Source organism: Odocoileus virginianus, chromosome 3 (assembly GCF_023699985.2).
Source record: "Odocoileus virginianus isolate 20LAN1187 ecotype Illinois chromosome 3, Ovbor_1.2, whole genome shotgun sequence".
Taxonomy (NCBI): Eukaryota; Metazoa; Chordata; class Mammalia; order Artiodactyla; family Cervidae; genus Odocoileus; species Odocoileus virginianus.
The window spans coordinates 7,407,986-7,430,006 of record NC_069676.1 but is presented as its reverse complement, the minus strand read 5'-3'; the positions used below and the strand labels follow the sequence as shown (position 1 = coordinate 7,430,006).

The 22,021-nt window shown below is 56.0% G+C and overlaps 3 protein-coding genes across 8 annotated transcripts in view; 1 reads left to right on the top strand and 2 right to left on the bottom strand.

The window, feature by feature from the left end:
• SLC1A6 (solute carrier family 1 member 6) overlaps positions 1 to 6,924 on the bottom strand; it is a 161,603-nt gene extending 154,679 nt beyond the window's left edge. Inside the window, exon 1 of the mRNA XM_070462783.1 lies at positions 6,833 to 6,924. The gene's annotated coding sequence lies outside the window, so the exon portion shown is untranslated. The remainder of the gene's footprint in view (positions 1 to 6,832) is intronic.
• SYDE1 (synapse defective Rho GTPase homolog 1) lies at positions 1,370 to 8,205 on the top strand. 2 transcript variants are annotated; one of them, XM_020902032.2, is made up of 8 exons: positions 1,370 to 1,509; positions 3,092 to 3,427; positions 3,532 to 4,176; positions 4,343 to 4,554; positions 5,205 to 5,331; positions 5,545 to 5,705; positions 6,273 to 6,498; positions 6,792 to 8,205. In XM_020902032.2, the coding sequence occupies exons 1-8, from the start codon at positions 1,422 to 1,424 to the stop codon at positions 7,190 to 7,192; spliced, it is 2,196 nt and encodes a 731-aa protein (XP_020757691.2). In that variant the 5' UTR covers positions 1,370 to 1,421; the 3' UTR covers positions 7,193 to 8,205. The 2 variants fall into 2 exon arrangements, with proteins under 2 accessions (XP_020757691.2, XP_070318835.1); XM_070462734.1 differs by lacking the exon at positions 1,370 to 1,509 and having other exon boundaries at positions 1,604 to 3,427.
• Positions 8,192 to 20,889, bottom strand: ILVBL (ilvB acetolactate synthase like). 5 transcript variants are annotated; one of them, XM_070462751.1, is made up of 17 exons: positions 20,688 to 20,857; positions 20,055 to 20,199; positions 18,093 to 18,294; positions 17,828 to 17,955; positions 17,589 to 17,727; positions 17,390 to 17,501; positions 13,251 to 13,350; positions 13,006 to 13,103; positions 12,754 to 12,890; positions 11,665 to 11,799; positions 9,889 to 10,003; positions 9,630 to 9,799; positions 9,486 to 9,556; positions 9,330 to 9,401; positions 9,043 to 9,148; positions 8,722 to 8,910; positions 8,192 to 8,483 (listed from the first exon to the last, which is right to left on the bottom strand). In XM_070462751.1, the coding sequence occupies exons 1-16, from the start codon at positions 20,708 to 20,710 to the stop codon at positions 8,732 to 8,734; spliced, it is 1,932 nt and encodes a 643-aa protein (XP_070318852.1). In that variant the 5' UTR covers positions 20,711 to 20,857; the 3' UTR covers positions 8,192 to 8,483; positions 8,722 to 8,731. The 5 variants fall into 5 exon arrangements, with proteins under 5 accessions (XP_070318852.1, XP_020757697.1, XP_020757694.1 ...); XM_020902038.2 differs by having other exon boundaries at positions 8,192 to 8,910; positions 20,800 to 20,889; XM_020902035.2 differs by having other exon boundaries at positions 8,192 to 8,910; positions 20,464 to 20,856.
• Between the last annotated feature and the right edge of the window lie 1,132 nt (positions 20,890 to 22,021).

The following is a 22,021-nucleotide window of genomic DNA, read 5'->3' as shown; positions in this document are numbered from 1 at the left end:
GAGAGGAAGAGTCTGTGTCCCTTTCTCTTGAATCTGGTGCCAGAAGTAAAACAGTGTGATACTCCAAACTGGATCAGGAAAGGTAATATAGCTTTTGCTTTGTTTATTTTTGAAGCCCTGGGTGGCTCTGTAAGAAACCCAACTACCCTGACTACTGACCTGCTAGGATGAACCCAGTTCACACCAAGAGGCTGGTTGTTCAGTCACTAAGTCGTGACTGCCTTTTTCTGACCCATGAACTGCAGCACACCAGGTTCCCCTGTCCTTCACTATCTCCAGGAGTTTGCTCAAATTCATGTCCACAGAGTCAGTGATGTTATCTAACCACCTCATCCTCTGCCACCCTCTTCTCCTTTTGCTTCAGTCTACCTCAGCATCAGGGTCTTTTCCAATGAGTCAGCTCTTTACATCATGTGGCCAAAGTACTGGAGCTTCAACAGTCCTTTCAATGAATATTCAGGCCTGATTTCCTTTAGAATTGACCGGTTTGGTCTCCTTGCTGTCCAAAGGACTCTCAAGAGTCTTCTCTAGCACAATTTGAAAGCCTCATTTCTTCTGCACTCAGCCTTCTTTACGGTCCAACTCTCACATCCATACATGACTACTAGAAAAACCATAGGTCTGACTGCACAGACCTTTGTTGGCAAGAGCCTTGTGGAGGTGCCCCGGTCCACAGCTCCCGCGACAGTCCCAGCGCACACCTGGCATCAACTGCAAGACCTGTAAGTGAACACACCTCCAGATGATCCTGGCCTTTTGTTTGTTGAGTCACCCCTAAACCTCGAAATCTTTTCAACAAAAGAGTAGAGACAACCAATGTCAGCTCTGCCCTGCCCCAATCCTTGGCCCACAGCATCAGTGAGCGGCATAACACGGCTGATTTACAACCATTAAGCTTTGTGGTAGTTTGTTAAAAAGCAGCAGTAACTGGAACTGGGGAGAGAGGGGAGCGGAGAACTGGATGGAGGAAGAAGGCAAGAGAGTGGCATCCGGGGAAACTAAGGGAAGAGCGGGTGTTATCAAAATAAGCGACGCCAGGGCTTGCACCAGGCTGGAGCAGTGGATGGAAGGAAAGAGAAGAGATCAGTGGATTTGTGCAGGATGCCTTTTGGAAGTATACTCAAGAGAACCTGCTGTATGCGATCACTAATGGAGGAAAGACAAGACAAGAAGGAAAGACAAGAGCCGGTGACAGGTCCCCCGCCCGGCCCTGGCTATTGACTACAACTCCCAGCATCGCCCGCTCAGGCCGCGGGAAGGGCAAAAAAAAAAAAAAGTTTGGGCCAAGCATTCCCGGAATGCGCTTCCTGCTGGCGCGGGACGCGGGGCGCGGGGCGGGGGGCAGGCGGGGAGACCGGGCGGGGCAGGGGGCGGCGCGGCCGGAGCCCGGGGCGCGCACTCAGCCCGGCCCGGGCCCCAGCATGGCCGAGCCGCTGCTTAGGAAGACCTTCTCCCGCCTTCGGGGCCGGGAGAAACTTCCCCGGAAAAAGTCGGACGCGAAGGAGCGCGGTGAGAGAGAGAGTGGTGGGGAAGAAGGGGCCGCGAACCCCGCCCGGCTCGGAAGAGGGTCCCGGGGCCCCAAGGAGGGACGCTGAGGGGACAGGGGAAGCCCCGTGGAGCCCCCCTGCGGGTCGAGGTTGGAGGCCAGGGCAGGCAGGGGTCGTGGAAGTAACGGGCCGGGGGGGAAAGGGGGCGCGGACCGTTATGTGCGCTTGACCAGGGATGCCAGCGCTGCGGGCTCCTCGGGAGGCCCGGGAGGGGGCCTCACCCCTGACAGGAAATGGGGCCGAGGCTGAGCGCCTGGAGAGTGGAGGGGAGGAGGAGCTGGGAGGCTGAGAAACTGGGGCTTAGTCAGGCCAGGCTGGCGACACCCTGAGCCCAGGGACGGGAGATGGGGGCGTACACCCTGCAGAGGAGGCAGAGAGGCGGTGCGTCGATCGTGGGGGCCACCTCCCAATCCCCCCTTACCTATTAGCCCGTAACTGCAGTTGCACCCACCTTAGGCAGCTGCAGGAAACTGCCGCCTTACACAGATGGGGGAAATGAGGCACGGAGCAGTTTGGGTAATTTATCCAGTGCCATTGAAGCGACTTAACTCTGTGGACCACACTACTAAATGAGAGCCCAGAGAGACTCGGGGAGTGGAAGTATGAGATGACCAGAGGAGGAAGTCGGCATGGAAGACCTTAAAGAAATGGGAGCTGCATGGGACGGGAAGTCCCCGAAAGGAAGGGGTTAAAGGAGGGAAGGCAGAGGACTTCGCGGATCTGACCTTCCCCCAGACGTCTTCCCAGAGATTCCCAGGGTTCCCAAGGCAGAGAAGAGACAGCGGTGCCCACGCACAAACACACACAGGAAACAGCCTGGGATGTCGGAGAGAGGAGGATGGGGCAGCGGCGGAGGGGGGGGTAGTCTGAAAGCAAAAACTGTTGGGGTCAAAAACACAGGGTCAGCTCCAGGATGGTGGCAAAGCTTGGAAAGAAAGGCAGCAGGGTGCGAAGTGACATGCTGAGGGTAAAGGCGAACCTGGCAGCCACACACTCGCTGTCATGCTTGTTCTGTTCTTCTAAGCAAGCTAGCCAGCATCCACCGTGGGCTGTGTGTGCCCAAGATATGACTGCCTAGGAAGTGCTCTCATGCTGAGATCCCTTGAAGTCTCCCTGGAGGGCCTCAAATCCACGCCCCCCCCCGCACCCCCTCCATATCACAGGAGGACAGTGAGGCTCAGATGACAAGTGGTTTCCCCGAAGCCACCCACTGAGAAGGCACAAGGGCAGGGCTCCCCGCCAGCATTAAAGGGAGGCATGGGGACGTCGAGTGGGGAATGCAGGGCCCAGGCCCACAGAAACCCCTCTGGACCTCTGAGGCTGGAGGGCAGACCGACAGAGTCCTGTTTGGGACACTAGGGCGCGGAGTTGGGGGCGGGCCGCTGGTAGCGGATGTGATTGCCAGCCTGCAGCCACCCATTCCAAATGAATGTGGGGAGTGTCCAGGCTGAGCGCACCCCATCTGCCACAGGGGAAGAGCCCTGGGCTGGGGCTGCTCTGGGGGCAGTGGGAGGCTGCCCCTCACTCCCCTTGCTCTCTGCCAGGCCGACTAGCCCAGCACCCGGAGCCCAGTCCTCCAGAGCCCCAGGCCCCGGAAGGACCCCAGGCTGGAGCGGAGGGGCCCCCCAGCCCTGAGGCATCTCGGAGCCCGGCTCACGGTGCCTACCTGCAGAGCCTGGAGCCCAGCAGCCGCCGCTGGGTGCTGGGTGGGGCCAAGCCACCAGAGGAGGCCACTCTGGGGCCGGGGGTGCCTGGCAGTGGGGAGCCAGCCGGTGAGATCTGGTACAACCCCATCCCAGAGGAGGACCCCAGACTCCCAGCACCAGAGCTCCCAGGCCCACAGCCAGGCTCAGCTGAGGGAGACAGCCCGGCCTCTCCAGGTGAGCACAAGCCTCCCACCCTGGGGCCTGCAAGGTGACTGCAAGCATAATCACCCCCATCCCAAGCCCAGATTTCTGGACCCTGAGGTCTGCTGTCCCCACAGGCGCAGCCCCTGCCAGCCCCCCGACCAAAGCCTCCCGCACCAAGTCCCCTGGCCCGGCCCGGCGCCTCTCGATGAAGATGAAGAAGCTACCTGAGCTGCGGCGCCGACTGAGCCTGCGGAGCACCCGGACGAGCCGAGAGCGCGAGGGGGCCGCCCCCGAGGGCTCGGTCATCAGTCGTTACCACCTGGACAGCAGCGTGGGGACCCCTGGGCGGAGAGCAGTGGCTGAGGGCGCACGCGGCCCACGGGCGGGTTACCTCAGTGACGGCGACTCTCCCGAGCGCCCTACGGGGCCTCCGTCGCCCACTGCCTTCCGCCCCTACGAGGTGGGCCCCTCCGCCCAGTCGCCCCCGGCTGCGCTCTGGGGCCGCCTCAGCCTGCACCTGTATGGGCTGGGGGGGCTGCGGCCGGCGCCAGGGGCCACTCCGCGAGACCTCTGCTGCCTGCTGCAGGTGGATGGGGTGGCCCGGGCCCGAACCGGGCCGCTGCGTGGGGGGCCAGACTTCCTGCGGCTGGACCACACCTTTCACCTGGAACTCGAGGCAGCCCGGCTGCTGCGGGCCCTGGTGCTGGCCTGGGACCCTGGTGTCCGGCGGCACCGGCCCTGCGCCCAGGGCACTGTGCTGCTGCCCACGGTTTTCCGAGGTAGGGTGCATGGTCTCAGAGGTGGGTGTGGAGGGCACTGGACTCAGTTCACAGCTCCCTCCTTCCTCTAGAGTGCCCAGGGTGGGGACGTAGCTTGGCCAAGGGGACAGGGCACAGGAGGCAATGGAGGCAGACCCCACTCAGGAAGTCCCCCTTGTGTCTTTAGGGTGCCAGGCCCAGCAGCTGGCCGTGCGCCTCGAGCCCCAAGGGCTGCTGTATGCCAAGCTGACCCTGTCGGAACAAGAATCATCCGGCACGGCTGAGCCCCGCGTCTTCGGGCTGCCCTTGCCCCTGCTGGTGGAGCGCGAGCAGTCCCCTGGCCAGGTGCCTCTCATTATTCAGAAGTGTGTTGGGCAGATCGAGCGCCGAGGGCTGCGGGTAAGTCCCTCACCCCATCCTATCTTGCCCCCAGACCTCAGACCACTCTCCAGAACACCCAGGGTATGGAGGCCAGGCTTCCCTCTACCCAACCTGGGGAACTCTTAGCTCCAATCCCAGCCTAGACAAGGGCAGGCGCTCCCTACACACCCCCAGATCCTAGCATCTAGCCCAGAACTCATGGGTCCTCTGTTCATTTGATAACATAGGATCCCAGCCCTTTTGCAGCTCAGAGTCTGGTGGGGGGAAAGACATGACAAATAAATCACATATATGAAACTGACTGAGATAAGAATGAAGAAGCTGGGATGGCTTAAAGCAGGACCTGACCTGCTGGCTGGGGTAGTCAGGGAAGGCTTTTCAGAGGAGGTGACAAGTACGCTGAAAAGGAGTCAAGGTTTCCTGAGTCAAAGGAGGTGGGTGCCAGGACAAGTAATTTGGAGGGTTTACAGGGCTGGGTTGTCCAAGCAGCCAGATGGGGTCCCCCATGACAGGTGTCACAAGAACAGAAAGGCAGCCAATAAAGTTTCAGCCAGCCCCCAACCTCTCAGCCCATTGCCACCTGGATCCAGGCCTCTGGCCCTCACCCCATAGTGCCCACATCAGTCTGTACTCTGACAAAAAAGACACCTCTCTGCTCCTACCCCCAGGTAGTGGGGCTATACCGTCTGTGCGGCTCAGCAGCCGTGAAGAAAGAACTTCGCGATGCCTTTGAGCGAGACAGTGCAGCTGTCTGCCTCTCCGAGGACCTGTACCCTGATATCAATGTCATCACCGGTCAGCTTGCCCCTTTGCTCTCCTGCCTGCTCCCCAGTCAACCTTCACCTCAAGGCAGTCCCTGTAGTCCCTCTGGGACTTCACCCCTTCTGTTGGCCTTGTTCTCACCTTCCTGCACCTGTCCTCCTCCTCTTTCCCTGCTCCCAGCCCCCGTTGAAGTTCCAGATTCAGAACCCAGGGCTGCCCTAACCAGTGTGGACCCTATATCCACAGGCATCCTCAAGGATTATCTTCGGGAGCTGCCTACCCCACTCATCACCCAGCCCCTCTATCAGGTGGTGCTGGAGGCCATGGCCCGAGGGCCCCCAAGTAGGGCTCCGTCCAACACTGAGGGCACCCGGGAGCTCCTCAGCTGCCTGCCAGATGTGGAGAGGGTGAGTTGGACCTCGGGGGTGGGGAGAGTGGGCAGGACAGGGAGTGAACTGACATCAGCAGAATGTTTCTCCCATGTCTGGGCTGGTGATGGCCATGAATGTGTGGCACCATCACAACCCTAGTGCTGTTAGTATCCCCACTTTACAGATAATGGAAGCCAAGGCCCAGGGCAGTTGAGTGAGTGACCTCAGGTTTCACAGGCAGGATGTATTGAAATTAATAGACTCTGAACAGAGGTCTATCAACCTACCATAAGGGAGGTTCCTGGCTGTGGGATCCTGCCTCTGTGCCTCAATATCCTCATCTGTAAAATGAGATTACTACCAGCCCTGCCTAACACACAGAGGAGAAGGTTCAAGCCCAAGTTCTGTAATTTCAAAGTTGTTACCTTTGGCCTCAGTCTTCCCTCCAGCAAATTGGGAGCATAATACTAAGTTCTAGCAGGATCATCTCCCAGCTGAGACTCTGAATCTCAGTTTCCCCATTCTGAACCGCCTTAGTCTCCCTCGAGTGCGACAGGGAACCGACTTTGCCCACCGCGTACTCTCCCAACCCTCTTCTCTCAGGCTACATTGACGCTTCTCCTGGACCACCTGCGCCTTGTCTCCTCCTTCCACGCCCACAACCGCATGACTCCGCAGAACCTGGCCGTTTGCTTCGGTCCGGTGCTGCTGCCGGCGCGCCAGGCACCCGCCAGGCCCCGCATCCGCAGCTCTGGCCCGGGTCTCTCGAACGCGGTGGACTTCAAGCGCCATATCGAGGTGCTGCACTACCTGCTGCAAGCCTGGCCAGGTGAGCTGGCCCCCGCCCCCGCGCCGCCGAAGCGAGCCTGGTTTCCCAGACGATGCTCTCTCTGGCGGCCAGTTAAGAAGCCCGAAGCCCGAGACACGCCCTCTCGTCAGAGTAAAACCAGTACCTAGTTGCCTGAGCAACCAGTTCTGGCTCAGCCAGTGAAATCCCGATCCGGTCGAAGGCCTTGCCTTTCGATAGGCCAATCAGGGGCGTGATTACCTAAGCAGCCAATCAGAGGCCTAAGTGCCGCCGCTGGGCGTGACATCATCCAAGCCCTCCCTCTCCCACTGCAGATCCTCGCAGGCCCCCAGAGCCTCCGGAGCTCGTCCCGTACCTGCGGCCCAAACGACAGCCGTCACTGCACTTGCCGCTAGCGAGCCCCGAAGTGGTGACTCGGCCCCGCGGCCGGGGCGGTCCCGAAAGCCCCCCGAGCAACCGCTACGCGGGTGACTGGAGCGTTTGCGGGCGGGACTTCCTGCCCTGTGGGCGGGACTTCCTCTCTGGGCCAGACTACGACCACGTGACGGGCAGCGACAGTGACGATGAGGACGAGGCTGGCGAGCCGACTGGCGCCACGGATTTCGGCGACGACTTCGAGGCGCCCTTCAACCCTCACCTGAACCTCAAAGACTTTGATGCCCTCATCCTGGACCTGGAGAGAGAGCTCTCCAAGCAGATCAACGTGTGTCTCTGAGCCGGGCGGGGCTGGACCCCAATTACTAAGGCCAGGCTCCTGGTTGCTAAGGCGGTGCCCTAACGACCTAGGGAGGACCAGACCTGTAGCTCAGGCCTAACTCCTGGTTACTGGGGGGTTGCCTAGCGACCAGCCAATCCGTTGCTGAGAATCATTCCTCATTTCCAGTACTCAGTATTTGGGCACTGGTTGCGACGGCCAGGGATGGGGGACTTTAGGGACCAGCTATTGTGGCCATCTTTTCTTGAGTACCAAGGGCTTCTCTCCTGGCTGCCAAAAGGCAGTTCTGCTTGCAGGGCCGGCATCTTTTGCTTCCCCTTAGCCAGGGAAACACCAATTACTGTGAGCATCACCCTGAGATGGTGAGACACCCTCCCAGCCAGTCCTTGCTGCTGCCAACCAAATCAGTATTAGCTTTGAGCACTGCACTCTGCTTCTCCCTCAGTGGGCCCAAAGACTATGAAGAAGTGCCGTTTGAGGCAGGGTGTCGGGGGAGCCCCTTTCCTGGGCTCTGGATAGATAGGAGCAGCCTGGGGCTTATAGGAAAACAACTGGTTTCGCCAACCTCTTTTCCAGGGAAAACTCCATAATTGCCTCAAACCAGCAAAAGTAGATATCAAGTCTGGCCCTTCCCCTCCCCAATTCTTCCTCCCCATTCCTGAAGAAATTGAGCACTTATAAGACCTCCCTTTTGGAGGGGCCCCACCTGAAGCGTCAGGCTGGGGGCACTTTGGTACGGAACATATTTATTGCCTCCCTGCGTGTGTGTCTGTGTGTGAGGAGTAACATGTATGGACATGTCTAGAGTGGGTATGTGGGGCTCTTTCAGGGACCACAGAGGGGATGGGGGGGAAGAGTTTGCAGTGTCCAGGCACCCTGAAATCCCCAGTAATGGTGCCTCAGTGAGCCCGAGTTCCAGTGGGAGAGTAAGGTCCCCTCCTGTCTCCCCCCTCTTTCCCTCACTTCCATCTTTGTGGACAATAAATCAGTATGCACAGGTTCTGGGATGAGTACTTGGGCCCCCATGGACCAGATGTGGTTTATTCAATGTGTGAGACAGCAAGCTGCAATACTTTGGCCACCTGATGCAAAAGAGCCAATTCATTGGAAGAGACCCTGAGGCTGGGAAAGACTGAAGACAGAAGGAGAAGGAGGCAGCAGAGGATGAGATGTTAGCATCACTGACTCAATAGACATGAATTTGAGCAAACTCTGGGAGATAGTGGAGGGATGGAGGAGCCTGGCGTGCTGCAGTCCATGAAGTCACCAAGAGATGGACGCGACTTAGCAACTGAACAACAAGTGAGGAGGGAAGAAAGGACACAGTTGAGCTCACAAAAGAACAGGCCCAAGGACTCCCCAGGGCTGTCAGAGCCTCTCTTAGCTCTGACCCCGACCAGCCCCTCCCTGTCATCAGGGAAGATTGCAGGGTCACTGGGCCTCGTGGCTTAGGCCCAGGGCAGGCAAGGATGAAACTCCAAACCAGCTAGGCACAGTCCAGGGGTGGGAAAAGAGCCAAGAGCACTAACCCATGAGGCCCTACACGGCTATGGAGCCATCCCGGAAGTCTGTCCTCCCGATGAGGATGTTGACCACAACCGGGTGGCCATCTTGGCACTGCTGCTGGGCGTCACGCAGCACCTTGACCACCTGGTCTTCATTCTCTCGTGAGAGCAGCTGGCCCTGGGCCCCCAGCCCCAGGGCTGCCTTGTGATAATCTAAAACGGAAGGGCAAGTCAGAATGGTGGCAGAAACCCAGCCCCAACATGCAGGTAGCCCAGGAGAGGAAAACACATTCAGCTGACCCTGAAACGGCGTTCCCCCTCCCCGCCCATCCAGGCCCTTCTCACCAGTGTAAGTCAGGCCACAGGCCACATTGCTGCCCAGACAGGACACCTGCTCCCGGGAAATCTGGGTCCAGCCAGCATCATTTCCTATCAAGGCCATCACTGGGATCTGCAAGGAGGGCGAGGAGGAGGCCAGGCCACGCCCTTCAGTCCCAAGGCTTGGCCAGCGGCAGGTTAAAGGCAGGGACAGGACCTCTGCCAGATAAGGAGCTCCCTCCCCAGCCCACCCCTGAGGATATCTCCCAGAACCCCAGGCTCTGAGCTTCCCTTGGGTCAGCCCGCCCAGTCACCTTGTGTCTGACGAAGGTGTCAAATTCGATGAGGCTATAGCCAAACGCTCCATCCCCAAACAGGCACCAGACCTGAGGTGGGTACCAAGGATGGTTGGGCTGGCTTACGGCCCAGAAAGCAGCAAGCCTCCTGCCCCCCAGCACACTCGGACTCACCTCAGCATCCGGCCGACACAGTTTGGCCCCAAGTGCAAATCCAGCACCGACCCCCAGAGTCCCGAAGGCCCCTAGGAGAACCAAAAGCAGGTGTAAAGAGGCCCAGAGGAGCGCAAGCTGCCCCAGGTGTAGGTCTGCCCTTACCAGGATCGAGCCAACACAAGGGCCCACGGGGCTGCACCAGGTAGGCGGCTGTGCCCACAAAGTCCCCACCATCGACCACCAGGATGGAGTTGTCAGGCAGAATGTCCTCCACCAGCTGTAGGACCCGCACCGGGTTAAGATGCTCAGCTACGGGCATCAGTGCCTTCTCTCTGTGTCAGGGCAAAGCAGGTCAGCAGAGCCAGCAGCCTGGCCCACCAGGAACCTGTGACCCACCAAGTCCACTCTACCCAGCCCCCACCGAAAGGTCTGCTCCTTCTGTCGGTCGGCTTGCCGAAGCTCCTCTGCCCAGTCTGAGGCCCACGTCTGACCCCGGAGGCCCTCCATCAGCTTCACCACGAAGGAGCCCACATCTCCTGGGGAAGAAAGAGGGCACAGCTGTGGGGAGAAGGCGACCTCCTACCCTTTGAGCACCAGAGGCCCAAAGACAGCAGGAAGCCAACAGGCATCTGAGCAGGAAGCAAGGAAGCAGGCCTGGGGGGGGGGGGGGGGTGGATGGGGGGAGGATAGCCTAAGGCAAAATGGGTGAAACACCTCAGAGTCTGCCAGAACCAGGGTTAGGGCGATAGACGTGAGGGGGAGAGCAAGGCCAAAGTGAGTTAGCTGGGCTTCCCTGGTGCCTCAGTGGTAAAGAATCTGTCTACCAGTGCAGGAGACATAGGTTTAATCCCTGGTCCGGGAAGATCTCACACGCCACTGTGCAACTAAGCTCCTGCACCGCAACTATTGAGCCTATGCTCTAGAGCCCAGGAGCCGAACCCTAGAGCCTGTACTCAGCATCGAGAAGTCACCGCAATGAGAAACCAACACTCTGAAACTAAAGAGTAGCCCCCACTGGCCACAACTAGAGAAAAGCCCATGCAGCAGGGAAGACCCAGTGCAGCCACAAATAAACAAAATTACAAAGTGAGTTAGAAACTCACATCAGCCTGTCTCCTGACTCCCCCTTCACACCCTGGGTCACACAGACCTCTCAATTCTGCCTCTGAAACCTGTCACTAAAAACACCTCTATCGTCCAAGCACATCTCGACAGCCCAGGCACACAGGGTATTGGAGAGCAAACAAATAAGCCAATGACGATGTACCTTTCATCAGCTCCATCTGAGAAACAATCACACAGAGGCTCAGAGAAGCCGAGTTTCTCCTCCCTGTCCATCCCAACTCCAGGCCTCATGGTTTCTGTCCTGGACTTAACAGCCCCCTTGCCTCTACCTGGTCCTGCCCAACTTGAGCCCATTGGCTGCTCCACTGGATCTTCCCAAACGTGAATGCACATGGTGCTATTTCTTTGCTTGACACAAGTTCCCCGTCACCTCCACTGCAGGGCAGAGTCAGCGTCCTTGGAACGATGGGCAAAGCAGGACATGGAAAGGCTGTGGAAGAGGACTGAACAGGGGTAGGAGAGCCACGACAGAAAAACTGAGAGACCCCAGGGCAGGTCCTCAAGGCAGCAGGCAACCTGGGAGAGTACAGTCAGGACACAGGATCACATGCACATTCCCGGGCCTTCCCCCTGGTACACATGCTGTGTGTGCATGCGTGCGTGCTCAGTCGGATCCAAGTCTTTGTGACCTCATGGACTGCAGCCCAAGAGGCTCCTCTGTCCATGGGAGTTCCCAGGCAAGAATACTGGAGTGGGTTGCCATTTCTTCCTCCAGAGGATCTTCCCAACCCAGGGATCGAACCCTCATCTCTTGCATCTGCTGCATTGGCAAGAGGATTCTTTATCACTAGCACCATCTGGGAAGCTCTGGTTTACATTAAACAATTTTAGAGGTGGTAACAACTGACCTATGAAGGGGAATGACCATTTTATGCACAATAAAAATTTCTAAAAAAAAAACCCTACCCTTAGTTCATCCAGAAGCACCTACCAGTCTAAGGGACAAATGTGCATCTCCGGCCAACTGGGTGCCCCCTGGGGCAGGATCCAGGCCTTGGTCACCAGCACCCAGCTCAAGCCAGGTGCAGCAGAGGCCAGAACAAAAGGGACACGTACAAAAGGAGGGGCTCACCCTGCACAGCCTCTTGGGGCTTCCAGAAAATGTCTGAGTTGATCAGCATCTCCTTCCGGTCACGGTTGACAACAATGATTTTGCTACTTCGGCTGAGGACACGGCCATAGGACAGGCGGAAGTCACACACCGCTCCTGGGGTAAGGGGACAGGGTCTCAGCAGACCGAGGGCCAGCTTCCTGGGGGATGCCCGCCAGCTTACTCAGTCCACTGTGGTAGCCTGAATGCAGAAAGGTCCCCATCCTTCACTTCCTGTGCCAGTGCCACCTACGATGAGACTCTGCAGGTCCCCACTCTTGGAACCTAGCCTGGCGCCAGGACCTATGGTGCTTTGGCCTGTAAGAATGTGGGAGAAGCCATGGCGTGTGTTCCTGAAGCCTTGCGGTTTCCATCCTTCTCTCTGGTATAACCTGTTCCCCCAGCCCTGCATGTTTCTCATCACCCACCAAGTGAACAAGGTCAGGCTACTTGGCTGGATGATGAGAAACGTGGAGGAGGAGGTAGGGGGAGAGGGAGAACTCAGTTACCCCAACCAAGGCCATGCTAGCCCAGTCCGGCAGCCAGTCGACCCCCAAGTACACAAGGCAGCCCAACCACTGCCTTCCCACCTCCCTGACTGCAGACTCAGGGACGAGCCCTGCCAAAATGAGAGAAAAACTGTCAACTAACTCATACGTGGGTCTTGAGAAATAATAAGCATGTTGTAAGTCACTGAGTTTCGGGTGGTTATCATACAACAGTAGCTAATGGATAAAACTCTTATGTGCCTGGCAGGATTCAGAGCACTTTATGTAAGAAGATATGTGTAGTCAGTGTACGGGCTGTCAGTGCTATATAATGCATACATATGCAAGTGCTGTATACACAGCCCCACAAGTGCCCACTCTCTGTGCATGCCCTTCTGTGTAAAGCTGGGTCCCAGCACACGACTGCCACCTGGAGAGAAACTAGGGGTGAGAGGTAGGAGGGTGGGTGAGTGAGTATGAGAATAGGTGCCAGCCAGTACCCAACTAGGGGGGCAAGGTCACTCGAGCAGGGAGGTACCTAGAGGGAGGGAAAAGGGAGGGAGGGTAGGAGGACCGGGCCCACCTGCCAGGACGACCACGTCTGCCTTCTTCAGGGCGGCCCTGCGGTTCTGCCGGAAGTGGAGGGGGTGGTTGCGGCCCAGCAGCCCTCGTGCCATCCCCGCCAAGAAGCAAGGGATGCCCAGGGTCTCCACAGCAACCCTGGGGATCCAGGCAGAACAGAAGTGAGTGTGGTCCAGGGCCTGCCCCTCCTCCCAGGGAACCAGGGGACCAGGCTTGTGACTGTAACAATAAGGGCAGGCCAGAGGCTTCTCACCGAAGCTTGTCTGCAGATGTTGGAGGCAGCAGGGCCTGGCTCCCAATTAGCATGAGGGGCCTCTTGGCCCGACTCAAGATTTCCACACAGCGCTGAACCTGGGGCAAGAGGTGGGGGCTCAAAGAGCCGACCTTGGGTCACCAGGAGGCCCCCAAGATGACAGCCCGATACTGATTCAAAGAGATGCCACTCCCCATGTGGCGGGGGTTGGGGGGGGCCCTAGCCAGGGAACAGAGGTAAGTCACCTGCTGGGGGGAGGCCTGGGGAATGTCCAGGGGCAGAGGCCCCTCAGGCTGAGGCTCCCAAGCTCCTGCAAAGAGGTTGGCCAGGGAATTCACTAAGTACCTGCAAAGAGAAGAGGAAGAGGCCATTACCAGGAACAATTACCAGGGTTTCAGAGGCTGAAGGAGAAGGGCCCAGAAAGGGACCGGAAAGGCAGGAAGGAACACAGGTGGATGAGCAATGACCCGGGGACACACAGACCCCAGCGGCCGAGTGTCCAGTGGCCTGTTTCCCCTTGGAAGCTTCCGGCGACCACCCCAACCTGACACAGTCCTTGAGAAATAAGGGCCACAGGCTGGAGCACCAGAATCAGGGGCCAGAGCCGCCGGGTCAGACAGATGTGGGCTTGGGTTCTGGCTCTGCTGCTTCCTGTGTGACTCTGGTTCAGTGACTTAACTTTTCTGAGCTTCCTCCTCTATAAGATGTAAAAGGGACCGTCTCTCCCAAGGTCCAGTGATCTATCCACTCAGGAAATAAAGCACTGTGCGAAACATTGTACTATTGTCTAGACACTAAGTCATGTGTGTCCAATTCCTTTGCAACCCCATGGACTGTAGCCTGCCAGGCTCCTCAGTCCATGGGATTTCCCAGGCAAGAATACTGGAGTGGGTTGGAATTACCTTCTCCAAGGGATCTTCCTGACCAGGGATCGAACCCATGTCTCCTGTATTGGCAGCAGGATTCTTTACCACTGAGCCACCAGGGAAGCCCATTAACTCTATTAATGGGAGTTATTTGACAACATCTGTACTCTTGTCTTTCTCTGGCTTCTGACATCTCCTTACTCACTGGGTCACAGGGCCCTGATGCTCCACAAGGCTCATTGCAGGGCCCTAGAGACAAAGATTAATCCGGCGCCTTCCTGCCCTCACAAACAAAAACACATATGTGGACATCAGCTGGATAGAATTAGTCATAGCCTGAAGCTTCTGTTTCTCTTCTGAGGAGGAGTAAAGATGGCAGAAAATGAGAAGAGGAACCATGGGAAACTATATGTGGAAAGAAGGCAAGGAATAAGTCAGCCTCAGGCGGGTAGTTCCCTAATCGTGTTGGAGGAAGGCTGGGAGACACCTTGCCTTATGCCTGGTATGACTTTGGACTCAGCTCTATTCTTTTTTTTTTTTTTTAACTTTTAATTTTATATTGGGTATGGCCAACTAACAATGTTGTGATAGTCTCCGGCGGGCAGTAAAGGGACTCGGCCATACATATATATGTATCCATTCTCTCCCAACTCCTCTCCCATCCAGGCTGCCACATAACATTGAGCAGAGTTCCCTGTTCTATACAGTAGGTCCTTGCTGGTTATCCATTTTAAATGTAGCAGTGTGTATGTGCGTGCATGCATGCTAAGTCACTTCAGTTGTGTCCAGCTCTCTGCGATGCTATGGACTGTAGCCCGTCAGGCTCCTCTGTCCATGTTATTCTCCAGACAAGAATACTGGAGTGGGTTGCCATGCCCTTCTCCAGGGGATCTTCCCGACCTCGGGATCTAACACGAGCCTCTTACATCTCCTGCATTGGCAGGCAGGTTCTTTACCACTAGCACCACCTGAGAAACCCAGTGTGTACATATCCATCCCAAACTCCCTAACTATCCCTTTCCCCCATCCTTCCCCACTGGCAACCATAAGTTTGTTCTCTAAGTCTGTCAGTCCCTTTCTATTTCATAAATAAGTCCCTTTGTCATTTCTTTTTAGATTCCCCATATAAGGGATGTCATATGATATTTCTCCATCTCTATCTCACTTACTTCACTCAGCATAACAATCTCTAGATCCATCCATGTTGCTGCAAATGGCATTATTTCATTCTTTTTTATGGACTCAGCCCTATTCTTATTTAAGGGAATAATGATTAGTTCTTTTCTACTTCAGCATATGCTTTGCACTATCAAAATAATCTCACTTTATTTTTCACAAAATCTTAGTCTAAAGAGAAAAAGCAATGTTTGTCCACCTTACCGATGAGGAAGCTGACATCAAGCAAGGTTTAATCAGAGTATACACAGGTCAAATTATTGTGCTTTAAACCTACACTGTGCTGTATTTCAATCAGATCTCAATAAAACTGGAAGAAAAAAAAAAAGAGAGGTTTAAGCATTTGTTCACAGCTAGCTAATGGCAGTTCTGGGATTTGAACCCATCTCTCTGGAGAAGGAAATGGCAACCCACTGCAGTATTCTTGCCTGGAAAATCCCATGGACTGAGGATCCTGGTAGGCTACAGTCCATGGGGTCACAAAGAGTCAGACACAACTGAGCGACTTCATTTCACTTCACTTCACTCTGGACTTTCATTTCACTCCAGCTACATTACAGATGGAGCATAGCTGTGTAGATTAAGCACTGAAGGTTCCTTCAGGCTGAACCCTGTTTTACCATTAACAAACCAGACAACTGCATACAAGTCATTCAGCTGCCTTGAGTCTCGGTTACCTAATCTGTGAAATGGGCTGAATAATACCTCTGAGTCTTAACTCTAAGGGTTATTATAAAAGACATGTGAGTTAACCTGCTACACCATGAGCTGGCCTTTCAGGTGCTCCTCACATGCCCAGGGAGCAGGGACCTGTCTGTCCTATTCATGCCCATCCTGGCACCTAGCACATAGTGGCACTCACTAAATATTTGGAGGGGTAGTAGAAGGCAGAGGGGCAAGGACAGGCAAATGAAAGGGACAGAGGAGGAAGAGGAAGAGAACTGATTCTCCTTTCTGTGTCCTGTTTCAGCCAGGTCCACCTCAGTGGTGACCAAAAATGATCCCTTTCACATACCTCTGCTCAGTCTATGCCCCTACTTACAACCTTTTTTATAGCCTCTCAATGGAAAGAAGTTCCTCCATGAAACTTGCAGCTCTCCCAGGAAAACCTTCAAGCTTATCCCATGCCAGGCCTGCTGCCCTGATCTCTCCAACACCCAGGCTACTCACTACTCAAAAGCCCCATAGGAGGCCCCAGAGTGAACTGTGCCATGTCGTGGGCCTATAGGGACCCACTGTCCCCTTATCCTGTCCTGCTGCAGGTCCAGACAGTCATATGAGATCCAGCCACATCTCTGCATTCCACAGCTACCACCTAGATTCCAGGCCACCATCATCTCTCATCCCAGGGACTGCCACACCTCCTCCCTGGTGTCCCAGCTTCCACCTGACCCCAAAGTCCACTCTCTGGCAAGAGCCAGAGGGATCTTTAATAAAAACCCAAACCAGGGCTTCCGTGATGGCTCAGTGGTAAAGGATCCATCTGCCAATGCAGAAGACACAGCCTCAGTCCCTGGCCTGGGAAGACCCCACATGCTTTAGGACAGCTAAGCTCAGGTGCCACAACTACTGAGCCTGTACTCTACAGCCCAGGAGCTGCAACTACTGAAGCCCACACGCCCTAGAGCCTCTGCTCCGAAACAAGAGAAGCCGCTGCAATGAGAAGCCCACAGACTGCAACTAGAGAATAGTCCTGACTCACCACAACTAGAGGAAAGCCTGTACAGCAGTGAAGACCCAGCACAGTCAAATAAATAATAATAAAATAAAATAACAAACCAGGTACCCCATGCCAGTGCTTAAGGTCCTGCAATGCTTCTCAATGGCTCTCAAGTTAAAAACAAAGCCCCAGGGACTTTCCTGGCAGTCCAGTGGTTAAGACTTTGCCTTTCAATGCAGGGGTACAGGTTCAATCCCTGGTCTGGGGGCCAAGATCCCACACGCCTCAAGACCAAAAAAACACAAAGCAGAAACAACATTGGAACATGTTCAAGACCTTTTTAAAAAAAAAAAAATCACAGCCATTTATTTAAAAAAACAAAGCTGCAAGTCTGCCCAGGCACTCCTGCTGACTGCTCTCAGCTCAGCCTCTACCCTTCTCCCCTTTGCTCACCTGCTGCCACCACTTGGGCCACTTTGCTTTTCCAACCCACAAACTTCATTCCTGCCTCAGGACCTTTGCATATGCTGTCTCCTCTACCTAGGACACTCTCCCCATAGCTGGCTCCTCTCAAACTAATGTGCAAATCAGTGAATGAGTCAAAGAAAGGATGGGTGCTGGCAGGGATCTGCAGGAGAAGCCAGGGAATGTGGGAGTGAATGGTAGGAGCTGGGCTACTTACCAGCGGACCACTCGATCCACGAGGCCCTTGGGTGACTTAGCTGGTATCATCTCCTTCTGAACAATGAAGTAGGGGTACAGCACATCTATAGGCAGTTCCACAAACACCGGGCCTGCATGGAGACAGGAGAACACTCAGTCTGCTATGCCTCCCAGGTCCCAGGGCAGGACCACTGCCCAGACCCCGTCCCACCACCTACCGGGGGTGCCCGACTGTGCAGCGGCCATCGCGGCCCTTAGGGTGGGGATGATATCCCGCACTCTCCGCACAGAAGCACAAAACTTGCAGAGCGGCCGGAACAGGGACATCTGATCAACTGCCTGGAGTGCACCCCGATTCTAGTAGAGACAGAAAGAAGTCCAGGAAGTCAACACATGAACACTTCTGGGCTCCCTGGGGTCCCTGCCACCTGCCCCCCACCCCCACCAGGACAGGCACCTGCAGCAGGGTGCTGGCAGCCCCACCCAGGAGCAGGACTGGGGACTGGGCTATCTGGGCATTCTTCACCGCAGTCACTGTGTTGGTGAGGCCAGGGCCTGCCGTCACTGCTGCCACGCCCACTGTCCCTGGAACACAAACCCTGTCACAGCTGGGTCCACTCTCCCAGCCATGTTCCTCCCCCCCCAAAATAAAAACCCTGCCCCCTCAAAGACATCCCAGTCTCACCAGCCCCCAGCCCTCCCCCGTTCTGCTCTGCCCTCACCGGTCAGGCGGGCTACAGCATCGGCGGCAAAGACAGCTGTGACTTCATGGCGGGTGTCCACCACGCGGATGCCCAACTTCTCAGAGGCCACCAGCACCGGGGAAATGTGCCCACCGGCCAGCGTGAAAAGGAAGCGCACACCGTGGGCCTTCAGCACGGCTGCCACATTCTCCCCACCATGCCGGATGCTTGCCGTGTCCACCTGGGCCAGGAGGGGGAGGAGTGAGATTGTCAAGGACCAAGGTGCGGGCACCAGGGCAGGTGGGAAGAGGAATTACCCCCCTCCCCCAGGAAGGAGGGGAGGGCAAGGAGGGAAGGCAGGAGAAGCTTGGTGTTGCTTTGCTGTTGTTTAGTCACTAGATCGTGTCTGACTCCTGTGACCCGCATGGATTGTAGCCCGCCAGGCTCTTCTCTCCATGGGATTTCCCACTCAGTAAACACTGGAATGGGTTACCTTCCTTCTCCAGGGGATCTTCCTGACCCAGGGATTGAACCTGCGTCTCCTGCGTTGGCAGGCGGATTCTTTACCACTGAGCAACACCAGGCATCTTATCAGAGCCTCCCGACAATATATCCTTTTACAACTACAGAGACCAAGACTCCTGAGCAAGAGTCAAAGTCCCATAGAATCAGTGCTCTCAAGGCACCTGTGGCACAAGCAGGGAGAAAGGTTAGGGAAGGTGGATCCACAGAACCCAAGGGAGCTTGGCCAGAAGCCACCAGCTGGGACTCCAGAACAGCCTGCCCTCCGGTATCAGGGCCCCACCACAGGAGACTCCTGACTCCAGTCTCTCAGGCCCCTCCCACCCACCAGACCAGGCCCGGCTCACAGGCTGCCAACCACCACGTGCCTAGCACGGGAGCAGCCTGCGACAAAGACCATGCTGGGGCTTCCCAGCCTCAGCTTCCACACAGCCCCATACACCAGAGGCCTTTGCCACTGTTGTTGTGGTTGTTTAGTCACTCAGTCATGTCCGACTGTTTTGCAGCCCCACGGACTGCAGCCTGCCAGGCTCCTCTGTCCACAGGATCTCCCAGGCAAGAATACTGGAATGGGTGGCCATTTCCTTCTCCAGGGGATCTTCCCCACCCAGGGATCAAATCCACATCTCCTGCATTGGCAAGCACTGCACCACCTGGGAAGCCCGGCCTTTGCCTTAAATCTTTACAAATCCACAAGGCTAGTGGCATTGCCCTCCAGGTTAGGAGGGAGACTTCCCTGGTGGTCTAGTGGTTAAGACTTCGCCTTCCAATGCAGAGAGTGTGGGTTCGATCCCTGGTCAGGAAGCTAAGATCCCACATGCCTGGTAGCCAAAAAACCAAAACATAAAACAGAATCAACACTGTAACAAATTCAGTAAAGACTTAAAAAAAAAAAAAAAAAGACAGGGAGAGGGTCTGGGAAAGGGTGAATTTCTGTCACAAGCAAAGTAGTTCAGAGTCAGGTCTGTGGGGTCACTTCTTCCCCAAACAGGTCACCTAAGGCAAGCCATTACATACCCTCTACGAGCCTCGGTTTCCGCTTGTGGAAAATGAAGACAAACTGTTGGGTACTTGGGAAAATTGCTCTAAACCGTTGAGCAGAGCAGACAGCTACCCTCACAAAACTGTCACGGCCAGCCACATCCTCTGGAGCCTGCCCTCAGCACTCTGACTCCACCATGTTAGGGAGCATCGCTCAGTGAAAAGGACTGGGGGGCTCCCTAAGGAAAGGGGTAGGTGGGGTGTGGAATGCCCGGCAGCTGTAGTTTCCCCGTGGCCTCTTCCTAAAGGCAAAGTCCAGGGTCCCGGAAGCAGTTCCACAATAGCAACAGGATCCTAGAATTTCCCGATCAGTCAGTCGCTCTGCATTAATCGGAGCCTCACTCTCCCCGCCTGTGAAATGGCTTAGCTGGAAACGGTGCTAACGGAAGTCCACTCCTTTGACTGCCCCCGGCCCGCCACCCCTGTCTGCCCCCGAACCTTGTGCATCAACTGATAGAAGAGCCCCAGGCGGTGAGCGGCGCCCAGCAAGGCGGCCACTAGCGTCCCGAAGCCCAGGAGCAGGAAAGAGGGGAAGAAGCCCCCAGCTGGGGCGGCAGCCGCCGCGGTCTCCATGAGCTGACACCTAAGGAAGAAAGGGCAGTGCTAGGACTTGGAAGCGACAATTAAATTATCCAGAAGGCACACCCCGTCTCCAGGCCCAGATCCCGGCCACGCCCCTAGTCGCGCGCACCTATACTATCACGCCCCTTACACCTCCAGGCTCCTAACCAGGCCACGCCCCTAGCAACGCTAGCCCAACCCCCCACCCCTTACACTTCCACGACCACCTAAATTAGGCCGCCACAGGTCAATGCGGCGACAAAGTCTCCAATTATTTCCCACTTACCTATTTCTCAATGGGTCTGCGGGAAGCCCCGCCTCTCTTTGACATCAAGGACCCGAATCTTCGTCCTAGCGGTGAGCCCACCCCACAACTACACCCCCAAGTCAGCGTGCATGACCCTCTCCTGAAGCCGTGCCCCTCCCCTCCAACGAGCGCCTGGACTCCAATCTGACTCCCGACTGCAGGCCACGAGTCAAGATCAGACCGTATCAGGATGCTCCTCCTACCCCCGTGGCACTTTAACCTTCATCCATAGGAAATGGCGTTGGCTCCTAAGGAATTCGGCGCCCTGCGTGTCACGTGACCTGGCGCAAGACTTGAAAGGGCTGGGCCAAGTACCTGTGTCCTAGCCCTTTTGCCCACTTGGATCCAGGGCGCCCCTCCGCGCGTGCGCGGAGCCCTAGCCACGCTCCGGGACACAAGGCCCCTCCTCTAAGGGCTCTGTCTCTACTGGCCGCCTCTTGCACAGGCCCCGCCCTCCCTCGCTTCTCATTGGCTTGCGCTGTAAGCCTCACACACGCACACACACACTTTTTTTTTTTTACAAGAAGCCACGCCCCCCTACGACTTTCTGTAGCCGGGAGTCTGGCGAATCCGCCCTCCTCCGGTTTCCCCTTGGACCCAAGTTGCTGGCTTGCAGATTCCCGGCCTTCCGAGCCCAAAGCTCTTTCCATAGCAGGCATGCTGTACGCCCCTTCACGTTGGCCCAGCACGGACGATCACAGATCCCTTGCCAGTGTCACCATCCGTGATCCCACCCCACCGCAGTTCTGCAAAGGCAGAGGCCAGCCCTCTCTCCCCTAGGCCCGCCTCCACTGTTTCCCTTACCCTCGTAGGCCCTCCCCTCTTCTACAGGCTTGAGGTTTTTCTGCTTCCAGTGGAGGAGAGGGGACGCTCTACGAGCGGTCCCCGTTCCAGCCCGCGTTTCGCCACATTGCAGCCTTCTGGAACAATCTCCCCATCAGTAATTATGGTCCCCAACCCTCCGCTTCTCTCCAAGACAAACCCTGCCGTTTTTACACTGGCTCCCATCCCAAGTCAACTGGGATTGCCCTCTGATTCTACCCCGTCGTTCATATTCTGTAGAATCATTATGTTGCAGAAACCAATACTGGAGAAACCAAGCACCACACTCGGAGAGTTGGAGAACTCAAGGTTTATTACACCAGCAGGCCCAGAGGAGTTAACACTCCAAACTCTGAGCCCCGAACAAAGGGGTTACAAAGTTTTTATACACAAACAGGCATGATTAAGGAGGTTTGCTGGGATTGGGCAATTGCAAAGAGCAGGACAAGGGTGAAATAAACTCCAGTTCCTAGTAGTGTGAGTCCCCACTTTCTGAGACCTATGTGATCCAGACTTTGCAAGGAGCAAGCTGAGTTACAGAGACAGGAGGGTATGTAAAATTTTAACTTTTCCTCTTCAATTCCACCCATTAAAACAAAACTTCCATCGGCCCCACATTCTCCACGTGTTACTGTCCATTTGCTTCTCTTTTTAGCAAAGTCCACCTATCTTTGCTGTCTCCATGAGTTCTTCTATTCCCTTTGTTTTATAAGAA